Source organism: Astatotilapia calliptera, chromosome 20 (assembly GCF_964374335.1).
Source record: "Astatotilapia calliptera chromosome 20, fAstCal68.1, whole genome shotgun sequence".
Taxonomy (NCBI): domain Eukaryota; kingdom Metazoa; phylum Chordata; class Actinopteri; order Cichliformes; family Cichlidae; genus Astatotilapia; species Astatotilapia calliptera.
The window spans coordinates 32,659,282-32,671,772 of NC_137441.1; the positions used below are offsets into that span (position 1 = coordinate 32,659,282).

Here is a 12,491-nt window from a genome sequence, read left to right on the forward strand (position 1 = left end):
TAGTAGTAAATGTCTAAAAATAACACTTTTATGAAAGCACAGATTAAAAAATTAGGCTAAAGGCCTCTGAGTGATACTGACTGAAGACACGTGGGAGTTGCAGGAGGTAGCCCATTTCCTTCAGGCTTTGAGGTTTTGTGTATTCATAGATGCTCTTCTGCATACCTTAGTTGTAATGAGTGGTTATTTGGCCGCTCTATTGCCTTCTTACAAGCAGTTCGGCCATTCTCCTCTGACCTCTGATATCAACAGAGAACTGCTGCTCACTTGCTACTTTCTTTTTCCAGACCATTTTCTGTAAACCCTAGAGATGATTGTGCAGGAAAATCTACTTGTATCAGCAGTTTTGGCAATACTCACACCATCCTGTCTGGCACCAACAACCCTGCCACGTTTAAAGTCGCTTAAATCACCTTTCTTCCCCATTCTGATGTTTGGTTTGAATTTCAATAGGTTGCCTGCATGCATTGATTTGCTGCTATCTGACTGGCTGATTAACTATTTGCATTGATGAGCAGTTTACCCAATAAACAGCGGTTTATTTATCTAAGAATTGTTTCTAAGGTTACAAAGCCAATCCTAAACAGTCCAGACCCAGGATAGGGTTTAATGATGGTGTTGTGTTCACTGTATTATAGTAATGTATGAGTATATAGAGGCCGGACACTACAGCATCTTAATACTTTAAATCAGTTACAGTAATGTCACCTTAGGGAAACTTGTGATGCTGAGTTTTAAATGAGTCTTTGAACTTGTGCTGTAATTTTTATAGTGACCTGCTGAATTTGAAGTCAGTTTTTCCCATGTTATTTAAATTGTAGAGCATACCTAACATTGTGTTGTCTCACAGTTTATTGTACTGTATGCTACAGTATCATTGAATAAGTCTCCACGTTGGTGTCCACTAAAACAGTGAAGGGTTTAGTAGTGTTAACATGAGTTTGTGCATGTGTAAAGAAATGTGTCAGGGTCTTAGGGCCACCTGCTGGACAACCTCTGAAAAGACAACACATGAAATGGTTTATTTGTCATTTCACTGTGGTGACCTGTTAATATTTTTGATATTCTTTTGATACAGATCGGTACGTGTAGCTACAGATTTTAATTATTCTTACCATCTGGAATTGGCAGTGCATTCACTTGGCAAGCAAAATATTGCTGGTTCAATTCCCACCGGAGACACATCCCCTTTAGGGTTGCATCAGGAGTTCTCATGTGGTGTAAAACTCCACCGTATCAGACGTGTGGAGCTACTTGTTATTTTTAAAATAAAGTTGTTTTATAAATTATGTCTTCATCAGTGTTAAATGGTTATGTAGATCAGAATGTCTTTGCCTTTAAAATGCAGGTCACGATTATATATCACGGTCCTCTGGAACTTGTTGCCTTATTTAGTATCACACACACTTCAATCCTGTTTACAGCATCCAGACAGTTAAGGACCATTCAAGCTAATTATAGAGGGATTGAAAATCTTTATTTAGCCTAACACAGCATAGTGCAAGGGTTCACCTTAATCCAGTGTTAACACCGTGGACCCCGTGCCCAACATGACTGTGGAACAGTATCCTGGCGGCCTGTGTAATATCAAGATGGAGTCACACATCCCCTCTGACTACATCAAAATACACAGGAGGTGTCTACAGTGCACATAATCTATTGTTCCACCTCTTGATAAATATAACCGCAACAAGTCTCTGTGAGAAGTAAAAAGTTGGTTTAAGTAGATTCTGGGTCCTAGATGGTGGAAAGTTGAAAGATGGAATGTTTAAAATCTTCACTTGTTGATAACGTCCCCTCGTCCTCGGTCTTCCATCGTGTTTGTTTTTGGGTGTCGTGAAGATCTCCCTTAAGCATTGTAGGATGAAGAGGAGACATTTCCACCATGACCTGTCCAGTTGGTGTGGATGAAATGACCGGGGTTTGAGAGTAGCTCATATGTGTGGGCTCCAAAGTAGTCCCTCTGAGCCTAAAAACAAAGCCAGATACAGTTACCTTTTTAAAATCTGCAAATCCTTAAAATATTTTAACCAAAAGATTCACGATATGAAAAAAGGATTTTATAGCATCTAGATTCCAGCACAAGACTCGAGCTACAAGGGATCTTTTATTGTGATACACCTCCTATAGTGGAGGCGTAACCGTTTCTAGAATTGTGTTACCTGGAGAAGGTTGGCAGGCAGCTTGTCATGTCTGTAGCCATCATAGAAGGACAGAGCGGTAGTGAAACAGGGCATGGGGATGCCATGTTGGACTCCAGTGCTGACTGTTCTGCGCCATGACTCCTACAGCAGGAGAGTAAACAGAATGAAGACATAATTAAGTTTGTTTACAGGACCAAATTAAATCACTGTGAACCTGGTCATAAATTAGAGGTCATCTCAAGGCTTTTGGTAACCAAAACAATCACTGCAGCATTTTTCATCAGCTCAAATTCTGCAGGACTCACTATGACTGCAAAACTTGCAAAGGAAAAACCTGTAAAGTTGGAGGGGGAGAAGAAAAAAAAATGTATTGTGTACTTGGGTCTATTGGGATGGATTCAATTCTGATCATCTTCACACACTTTGAATTAGTTCATCAGTTTAATGTAAATGGAACCCAGACCACTATATCACAAATCGACCAGAGGGCTGGTGACTACAAGACAAGTCGTACTGTTGCTTCACTCCTTTTCTATATTTATTTAAAAAAAAAAAAGAGGAAATAACTTGTTTTTTTGTGCCTTTGTCAATGTGGTGATTGCAGGTTATTGCTTGACCACTTCCTCCTTCCTCATACCTGGCAGTCTTGCACAGCGTTACTGAAGAAAGTGTCCAGCAGCAAGTTCTGCAGCTCAGCGTTCCTGTCGAAAGCCTCTTTGATTTTACCCAAGAAGACACTGGAAGAGGAAAAGCAGTGTTAATGTTCTCCAGACATACTGTAATAAAAACTCCATTTAAACAAAGTTCAATGCCCTTTGAGAACTTCATCCCCATTAGCTGGCTGGTGACTGTACACTGCAAATTATGAGTGTTAAATGTACGATTACACAACAACTGTGCCAGGTTACACAAAGTAAACCAGTGTCACAATCACAATTTCCTCATTCTTGTCTCTCTATATGATTTTATGGGAAGAGTCCTTTTGTTCCTCTCTTTTCTCACTTCAACATTACAACACAACGCATTGACAAAAAGGCAATTTTAAAACCTTTTGGCACTGCAAAAGGTTTTCCTTGCACTTAAAGAAACTGCAGCTCAACTCAAATGTTTTTAAATCTTAAGCAACAAAAACTTCTGTTTTTGTTGGGCTTTCTTAACAAGGGCTCTCGCCCCCACTGTTTGGACAACAGTGTTGAAACTTTTGCACAACATGGAAGTGAGGCAAACTTATGCTGTGTGGACACATGAGGGCAAAAGTACCTTCGAATGATGCAGCCTCCTCTCCACATCAGGGCGATCGCACCATAGTTGAGCGTCCAGCCAAACTCGTTGGCTGCCTGGCGCAGCAGCATGAATCCCTGCGCGTAGGAAATGATCTTGGACGCATACAGGGCCTGGACAAATGAAAACATAACAATTCATATTACTTTCAGTGTTTAAAATCTCTATTCATCACTTCTGATACCTGTTAGTCTCAAAGGGTGCGCAAACATTTTTACTTTGGCCTCTCTGTGGCATGCTGCCCTAAACTGGCCCATTTAGAGTAAATGCATTTACTGTGGGTTTTACCTTTCTGATGTCTTCTAGGAAGGTAGCCTTGTTGCCGCTGAATTTGACCCCCTGTGGCCCTGACAGGCTGCGGCTGGCCTCCACTCTCTCATCCTTTAGAGAAGACAGACATCTGGCAAAGACAGCCTCCCCTGGGAGACAAGAGGATGAAAGAAGGGAGAGGAAAGAAGAGGGACAGCATTAGTGCATATACTACACACACCGCTTTGAGTGTCACATAAACTAACTGCCCAGCTTTTTTTTTTCTTTTTTAAATAGTAATTTAGGTTTCCCGAGATCTCAAAAACGCTCGAGCGACAGCATGACTCAGCAGTGTTTGCAATAGTGTTTGGTAAAGCAGGCGTGCCAAAGCTACGGCAGACAAAACTCAAGGTTTCCCAGATTAGAGAGGATCATTTCCTTGCCACTAACTGAGGACAGTAGGAAAAAAAAAACCTGTTGGGTCAGCATGACTTGCTAAAACCTGCACTGCTCTATAACGTAAAAACTGTCCTAGTGAGGAATGTGATCCCTGCTGGGTGAGAGCGCCTCCTGTGCATACTGCTTCGCCCTGATGGGCTTAGTTCTCACACAATGAAGCCTTTTATTCTGCACCCATCCCTCTCTATCACAGCAGGGTATCCAACACAGACAGGGAACAAGCAAACACAGCAATTTAAAAAAATCTCACTTGTGGGTACATTTTCCATATAGTTTACCCTGCATGCTTTTAAAGTTAATCATACAAAGCTTGCTTCTTGTTTAGGTCTGTTTATGAAACAGACTATGATACAGTCACAGCAAAGACCAAAGCCAAATCCCCCTTATGTCACCTGACATGCACAGGCCATCAGAATAGCCTTCAAGCTTCTTACAGGCAACAACATATTGATCACATTCTCTAAAAGAAGCTCACAGCCCATGCTGTGTTTGCCAGCTGACAGATCCAAAGTATAAGCCCAAGAAATCTGATCATTAAAGGGTAATTTGATAAGTGGCTTTTGCAGCATTGGTACATGACACTAGCCTTTATGAGTAGTTCATTGCTTTAAGCCTCCTTTCTTCCTCTTACCGATCAGTGTGACAGGTGTCCCGTACTCGAGGGCTGAAATGGCCGTCCACTTCCCTGTGCCTTTCTGTCCAGCACTGTCGCGGATTTTGGGCAGCAGATGTTTACCGTCGGAGTCTTTGTATTTAAGGATGTTAGCTGTGATCTCAATCAGGAAGGAGTCCAGCTCAGTCTTGTTCCAGCTGTCAAAAGCCTTAAAAAAAACAAAACAAAAAAATCAAAAAACACATATTGTCTTTATATTTTACATAATTAATACTGCCAGACAAATGTGAAAGTGGTGTCATAGAAGTACAACAAGCGCACCTGTGCCATCTCATCATGGTCCATACCCAAGACATCCTTCATCAGGTGATAGGCCTCACAGATCAGCTGCATATCTCCATACTCAATGCCGTTATGGACCATTTTCACAAAATGACCCGCACCCTCATCGCCAACCTGCTCAAGCCACACAATATTTGTTAGATGATTTGGCATAATAATAACAACAAATATATATTTAATAAACATTAAATATACATCACTCACCCAGTCACAACAAGGCTCTCCTGTTCCAACTTTGGCAGCGATGCTCTGGAAGATTTCCTTTATGTATGGCCTATAAAATAAACATTAAGTTACACTCTGAAATAGATAAATGTTCACTGATTTTTAACACACATGAAATGAAGCTGATGACTTACCAGGCCTCTTTATGCCCACCAGGCATGAGTGAGGGTCCATAGCGTGCACCCTCCTCTCCACCACTCACTCCACTGCCAACAAACAGCAGGCCCTTCTCTTTCAGACTCTTGCAACGCCGCTATAGGATAGAAGTGCATGAGCTATGGTGATATCCTCTGGAATAAAGAGGTTTTGCTCCACAGTGAATGTTTATGACTTACTGTCGTGTCTCTGTATTCAGAGTTGCCACCATCAATGATGATGTCCCCAGCCTCAAGAAGAGGAACCTGAGAATTAACAGATGTAGTACAAACCCAATAAATATATGCAGGTTGGATGCAGTTTCTAAACTTTAGCCTAGTTCAGGACTGACTGCTCACAAGCTTGTCAATGAAGTCATCCACAGCCTGTCCAGCCTTGACCAGCAGGATGATCCTCCTGGGCTTCTTGAGCTTGGTCACCATGTCTTCCAGAGATTCTGCTCCAATCACCTTGGAGCCCTTAGCCTCGTTCTGCAGGAAGTCATGCACCTTGGACACAGTACGGTTGTAAGCGCAGACCTGTTGGAAAGATATTGAATGAGTGAAAGAAAAGTGGAACAGGTTATGCAGGGAGTAGCAGCAACACACACAGGAGGCATCAACTTACCACAAAGCCGTGGTCATTCATGTTCATGATGAGGTTCTGGCCCATGACGGCCAAACCAATTAGTGCAATGTCTGCTCTGAGGAAATAAGAATCACATCACAGGTGAGAAGATCGGATAGTCTGGCTTCAGGGTAATTATCAAAACAGCCTTCTGTCTACTATCCCGCAAGTCATCCAGTGTATTTTTATTTCAAGTAAATTAAAACATGGGCTTCAGAGTCCTCACTCCGAAGATCCCTTTAATTTCCCAGAGTCCATAGCGACCATCACCCAATTCAGTGCTGCACAGACCACACATATTTCTACCAAACTCTAAAGCTGACCCCGGTCAGATAACAGCACCGTTAGCATTAACTACTAAAGAAGATTACTCTCAGCAAAGGAGAAAAACAAAAGAACCTCAACTAGTAGGTATAACCTTTCTATTGCCCCGACTTTGTACAAAAAAGACACAACAGAAGAAGAAACAAGTGAAGGACTTACTCAGCCATTGTGTTCTGTGGGCAAAGTAACTGTAAAGTAACTGTATTAAAATGACAGTCGAGCTCGCACACCAGTCCTTTCCTTCAGATTTCCTCCTTGCTCGTTTTCCACTTCCTCGTTCTCATCTAAACTTGACTGAGACTCTTAGGTACGCCCACGTAGAGCAAGAACCAATCGAAGAGCTTTCTGCAAACAAGCCACGTCCGAGGCTAAATTTGATTGGTCTAGAATTCTGAGCAGAGCTATGGCTTTTCCTGTTGGCTTCCCCGGAAGTCACTCACGAAGCTTCAGTGCACGCCATACGTCTGCTTGATGAGGGACCTGTTTCAGAAATGGATTTTCCTCTTTAAGTATCGAGACAGTCAAACTTGTTTTGACTAGTAAGTTTAAGAACAACATTTTAACTTGATGATTTTGCCTTGTCAGTCTCCCAGTTGGACACCTCGTTTCTATTGGCAGCGGTCAAATGCGTCAGACCTGAGAGCTGCGCTTGCGCCACAATAGACTATATGTCTATATATCTATAAGTCAATGAATCCCGTTTTCTTTTTCTCTGGTGAAAATCTGAACAAGTACATTGTGTATTTCATCTTTTAATCACAAATGCAGAAGATAAGCCCATTTGTTAGCCGTTTAGTAAGTAAGTAAGTAAAATTTATTTATATAGCGCTTTTCACAGATAAAAATCACAAAGTGCTTAATGGAAATATAAAACAATGTAACAGTAAACAAAACAGCAATGTAAAACAATAAAAACAACATAAGAGGAAATTAAGTAAATGCTTTTCTAAATAAAAATGTCTTCAGCTGTTTTTTAAAAGAATCATTAGCAAATGTCTTTCTTATCACAACATCTAAATTTTATGATTTCAGTATATATACTGAAATGATTACACGCCCAGCAAGTTTTCTAGAAGAAGAATTGCCTATATATTTTTAGTAGATTATGCAACAGCACAATCTAATAATTTCAGTCAATTTTCCTGTTGCTAACTAGCTCAATGCATTACAGACAGAGGATATGGATGGAGTAGACATCGATTCTTTTCATGTTAAGTTTTATTTCACACATTCTGGCACAGGAAAGACGTTCTTGGCTGTCTTTGTTTGAAATGTTTGTCTTTTCTTCTGTATAATGGAAATAAATGGCATCTGAAAAACTGAGGACCAGTGTGCGGAGTGTGTCAGTGGGTGTTCCTGTGCTGTGAACGAAGATAAGATAAGATAATAAGATGATAAGAAATATACTCTTACTAATTATTAGAGTTGAAAAGTACTTTGCTAAGCAAAATTAAATGAGGTTCAGTTGGAGCTTTAAACGTTAACATAAAGGTTCAGTTGGTGATGCATGTAAGTTTCACACAGTAGAAATGTGTATTTATTTTTTATATTGGTTTTATTCAGATTTTAGTGTTTATTTGTAAGTGTAGTTTTTATTTGCATGATTTTATGCTGTTTGTGTCACATGTTTTTAGTGTGTTATTTTACATTGTTTTAATCCACTGTGGATTTGCTGGGCATGGGAGAAATTAGCTGATTGTGATCACTTGCTGAGGCATGGGTGTGTCCAGAGGTGTCCTATCAGCCGTTTATAGGACTTATGAAACGGAAGCAAGCTGAGCAGTGGAAGCAGAGAGGCCCCAGATGGGAAGAGGAAGGCAGGAAGGCCAAGCCGAAAAGAAGGGTCACACCCCCACGATTACGCAGCGGAGACTGACCGGTCAGCGTGATGTGGCGACCCAGTCCCGACAGCAGGAACGGCGACAGTAGGAGACAACGTGTGTGATTGACAGCAGGGTAGATGTATACCACTGCCTGCATTTGTCAGTAGTGTCTCACTGTTGTTCACTGGGTGCAGCCGTGTTGGGAGAGGGTCTCTGTTATGATATTTTGATACCACGGTAAGCATTTACAGGATATTGTTTTATACAGGAAAACTGTTACTCAATAAGGCCGATCTACTAGTTGTTTTTCTCTTTCTCTGTGACCCAAGAATTAATGTGAGACTCACAAGCTGGTACCTCAAGGTCGAAAACACCACAGAGATGAGACCACTTCCTTACTCCCATCCTCCCTTTTCTTTATCTCCTGGAAAAGGCTCGTTAAAGGCTAGGTGGTTCGTTTCAGAATTCACTGATGAAAGAACTCTGTATTCTATGTCTAGGAGTGTATTTTGCTGGGATGATCATAAATTGTAGCTGAACTGATAAACTACACACAGGATACTTCTTTGCTCACAAGGCAGGAAGACGTTTCCTTATTTGGTCTGTACCGGTTTGAACTGGGAAAGCTGACACACGAACCTTTTTTTCATCTATATAAACTGCTGTGTATCAAATAAACCTTTGAGTCGATTGGGAGGGCAACCTAAAGCAGTCTCTGTTTTCTTGTTCTCCCAAGCTGCTCCCGAGCTCGTACTAACACGCTGAATGGCATACCTGAGTGTTACTTTGAATAATTAGGAGTCTTATAAGGAAAGGACAAACTCTGCTTATCGCTCACGCCACGGAGGAAACCCGGGAAGGCAATTTCCTTCAATTTTGGTGTCAGAAGTGGGATCCTGACAGAAGGTAAATATGTGTCTTTCATATTTATATAGAGACCATATTATACCTCTCTCAGTGATCGATCCATAAAAAAACGGGATATGCTGACGAAGTTTCACTTAGTGATCCAGAGAGATACACTGACTGACTTCCTCAGTCCCCGAATCCATAAAAAAACGGGATATGCTGACGAAGTTTCACTTAGTGATCCAGAGAGATACACTGACTGACTTCCTCAGTCCCCGAATAAAGTAAATTAACCCTTGTGTGGTGTTGGTGGACACAGGAAGTTGCCTGTTGTCTTGAATATTTTAATTTTGTTTAAAAAATAATAATAATAATAATAATTAATTGTTTAATTAAACGTACGTTAAAAAGTGAGAAGTTGCTCACTCAGAAAAAGTGACACAGAAAGTTGCCTGTTGTCTTAAATACTTCTCGTTAAGTGAGAAGTTGCTCATCAAAGAGTGACACAGGGAGTTGCCTGTTATCTTGAAACGTACGTTAAAAAGTGAGAAGTTGCTCACTCACAGAAAGCTAGTAAATAATTAAATTTAATTTTGTTAAAAAAAAAAAAACGAAAGAAAACTGAAAACGGGTCTCACAGACCCGATTACCATACAAGGGTTAAAAGCAGTAAATTAAAAGCAGAAAGACACAGGAAGTTGCCTGTTGTTTTACGAGAAGTTGCTCGTTAAGCGAGAAGTTGCTCGCTAAGTGAGAGTTGCTCACACAAACAAAAAATTGCTAGCAATAAATTTAAAGTGACCTCAGCTGTGCCGCAGCGAAAATACTAACCTAAATCCTCCTAGCGTGTAAACCCCTCTGGAAATCACTGAACATGGGTCAGAATTATTCAAAGACCACAGACAGGTCCGATAAAAAAATCTAAAGTACCTGTAAAACCAAAAATTAATAAAATACAAAATAAAGTCTCAAATAACGGCTCAGTACAACTCCCATTTCCGGTTACGTGTAACCTACATCCGCGAATCGGTGAAGACGTCCATGATCACGTATCCAGAACATGCGGGAGTGCTTATGTGACTGACTTTGTTTACAACTTAAGAAGTTCAATGCATTCTAATTTCTTTTCGGAGCCTTATCCCGAACGATTATCGCCAGAAAACAGGTCAGTAGAAATGTTGAATATCATTTGTGATAAGAAAAGTAGTCTGCTTAAAAAGTCCTGTAGAAAATATATGATAGAATGCCGCGACGTGATGCATCAAATGTTACCGCTATGGACAAAAGGAGGGTAAATAATGACAAAGTCGCCGATTTCTTTAAGAATCTAAAGAAATTCCTGCTAACAATGTCCAGAGACAAAATTGACTTAAATGCAGTAACTATGTGTAAACAGAAGCCTGATGAATCTATCCTAGTATTCATAAAACGCTTTATGCACTGTTGGACAAGCTAGAGGTGCAAATTTAGCTCAGTTTTCCAGCAGCCGCAGACACCCAAAGCAAAAATGAATTTGTGTATTTAATTTAACAAAAAGGGTGAAATGTTTGCTGACACTGATAACAGCTTATGTTTTCTCTGCCCTATGTACCGACATGATGGAGAAGGAACATCCTCTGTGTCAGCTGGACCCTCAGCAGAGAATGAACTCAACATCCTTTTTGTCCGGTACTCTATGTCACACACCAGAGGTGTGGACTCGAGTCACATGACTTGGACTCGAGTCAGACTCGAGTCATTAATTTTATGACTTTAGACTTGACTTGAAAAAATGTTCTAAGACTTGTGACTTGACTTGGACTTTTACACCAATGACTTGGGACTTGAATTGGACTTGAACCGGTTTACTTGAAAAGACTTGATATTTTACCCCAAATATAAAATTTAACATGCATATTATATTATATTAGAGATTGAAAATGTGACGTCATTCACGGGTAGAACCGCAAAGGATTCTGGGAACTCGTGGCAAGCGGTACTAGCGCACGCAGGCTTTCAATTAAAATCAGTTATACAGCGATAAAAAGAAACACAAGAAGCCGTTGTATTATTAACTGCAATAGCCGGTCGCATGACAGCCACGAGAAGCTGACGGGTAAAGAGATCGGTTGTTATCGGATTACGTTGTTGAAGAGAAATTGTTCGAGCCATGTTTCCGAAGTAACAAAGACGCGACGGATGGTCTGGATTGCAGCCATTCAAAGACCAAATATAACGTCCCAGAACCCTCCAGCTCACAGGTTAGTCTGCTCCAAGCATTTACACGAAGGTCAGTGTTTTTTAGTAGTTAATACGTCATTTTCATAACATAATTAGTGATATAGGTTACAAGCAAGTCTGGCGCTGAACAGAAATTGTCGCGCTATGCTCCTTTATTTATTGTGCATAAATAGTGAATTGTCCTGACACAATATTGCGTTTCGCTTCTGTTATTATGGTACATTGACAAAAACACATACTTTTATTCACAGGATAAAACAGGTTTTTTGTATCACTAATTGCCCAGTACGATTACAGCATACAGTATTATTGTCACTGCTACATTTCTGTGATGGGTACCAGAAATTATTTCCACTACTAATTAATTACCGTTGAGCTCAAAGGTTATATTAATAAACGGTTAAGGAATGTGTATTTATGACGACAATTTGTGAGACTGGTAAACTTATGATACGTACGATGGTCTTTACTTTCTACACGGTGCGTTTCAAGGTCCTGCACCCATCCGTCGGTAAACTGTACCTGGGCTTGTTGCAGTGACCGGAAGTTACTAAACTTCATGAGTGTATGCACTCACTCCAAGAACCGTATGATTATAAATATGCATATAAATATGCTACGATGAGATAGCTGACTTCATCTAACTAGCAAATGTTGTCCAGGCTACGTTGGTGATACAGTTTTTTTTTAATGTGTATGATATTTTTGTCATGCGATTTTAAAGCCGGTCCTACAACCGCATCCAAGAATAACATGCAGCTTATCTCAGAACTGTCGGTGAAAATTATTCTTGGAGCTAGGTTTAATTGAGCTGCATTTTAAAGAGGTGCAATTTCACAATTTGTGTATATTTTCTAAGTTCACTATTTTGTCATGTGTTGAGAAAAACACAGATTTTTAAAATTACATGGTCTAATATTTACATTTAGCATAACTGCAACATTATTTTTTCGTTTTTTTTTTTAAAGACTCGAAAGGACTTGAAATTCAAAGTTTCAGACTTGTGACTTGACTCGGACTTTTACACCAGTGACTTGAGACTCGACTCTGACTTGCCTGACATTACTTGAGACTTGACTTGAGACTTGAGGATAAAGACTTGAGACTTACTTGAGACTTGCAAAACAATGACTTGGTCCCACCTCTGTCACACACTGTGCCAAAAAAACGTGTACAGACGCCACTAACAGGTAATCCCAT

At 40.3% G+C, this 12,491-nt stretch overlaps 1 protein-coding gene across 1 annotated transcript; it reads right to left on the minus strand.

The window, feature by feature from the left end:
• Nucleotides 1–1,455: 1,455 nt before the first annotated feature.
• pgd (phosphogluconate dehydrogenase) lies at nt 1,456–6,714 on the minus strand. The gene is made up of 13 exons (XM_026154469.2): nt 6,559–6,714; nt 6,076–6,151; nt 5,808–5,987; nt 5,649–5,714; nt 5,448–5,566; nt 5,293–5,362; nt 5,068–5,202; nt 4,765–4,954; nt 3,714–3,844; nt 3,405–3,538; nt 2,782–2,881; nt 2,163–2,285; nt 1,456–1,969 (listed from the first exon to the last, which is right to left on the minus strand). The coding sequence occupies exons 1-13, from the start codon at nt 6,564–6,566 to the stop codon at nt 1,850–1,852; spliced, it is 1,452 nt and encodes a 483-aa protein (XP_026010254.2). The 5' UTR covers nt 6,567–6,714; the 3' UTR covers nt 1,456–1,849.
• Between the last annotated feature and the right edge of the window lie 5,777 nt (nt 6,715–12,491).

What these genes read in the sequence shown, in the direction of transcription:
- pgd (XM_026154469.2), bottom strand. An exon ending in TGAATGACCACGGCTTTGTG is followed by an intron (nt 5,988 to 6,075) that starts GTAAGTTGATGC and finishes TCTTTCCAACAG; the next exon opens with GTCTGCGCTTACAACCGTAC. An exon ending in ATGACTTCATTGACAAGCTT is followed by an intron (nt 5,715 to 5,807) that starts GTGAGCAGTCAG and finishes GTTAATTCTCAG; the next exon opens with GTTCCTCTTCTTGAGGCTGG.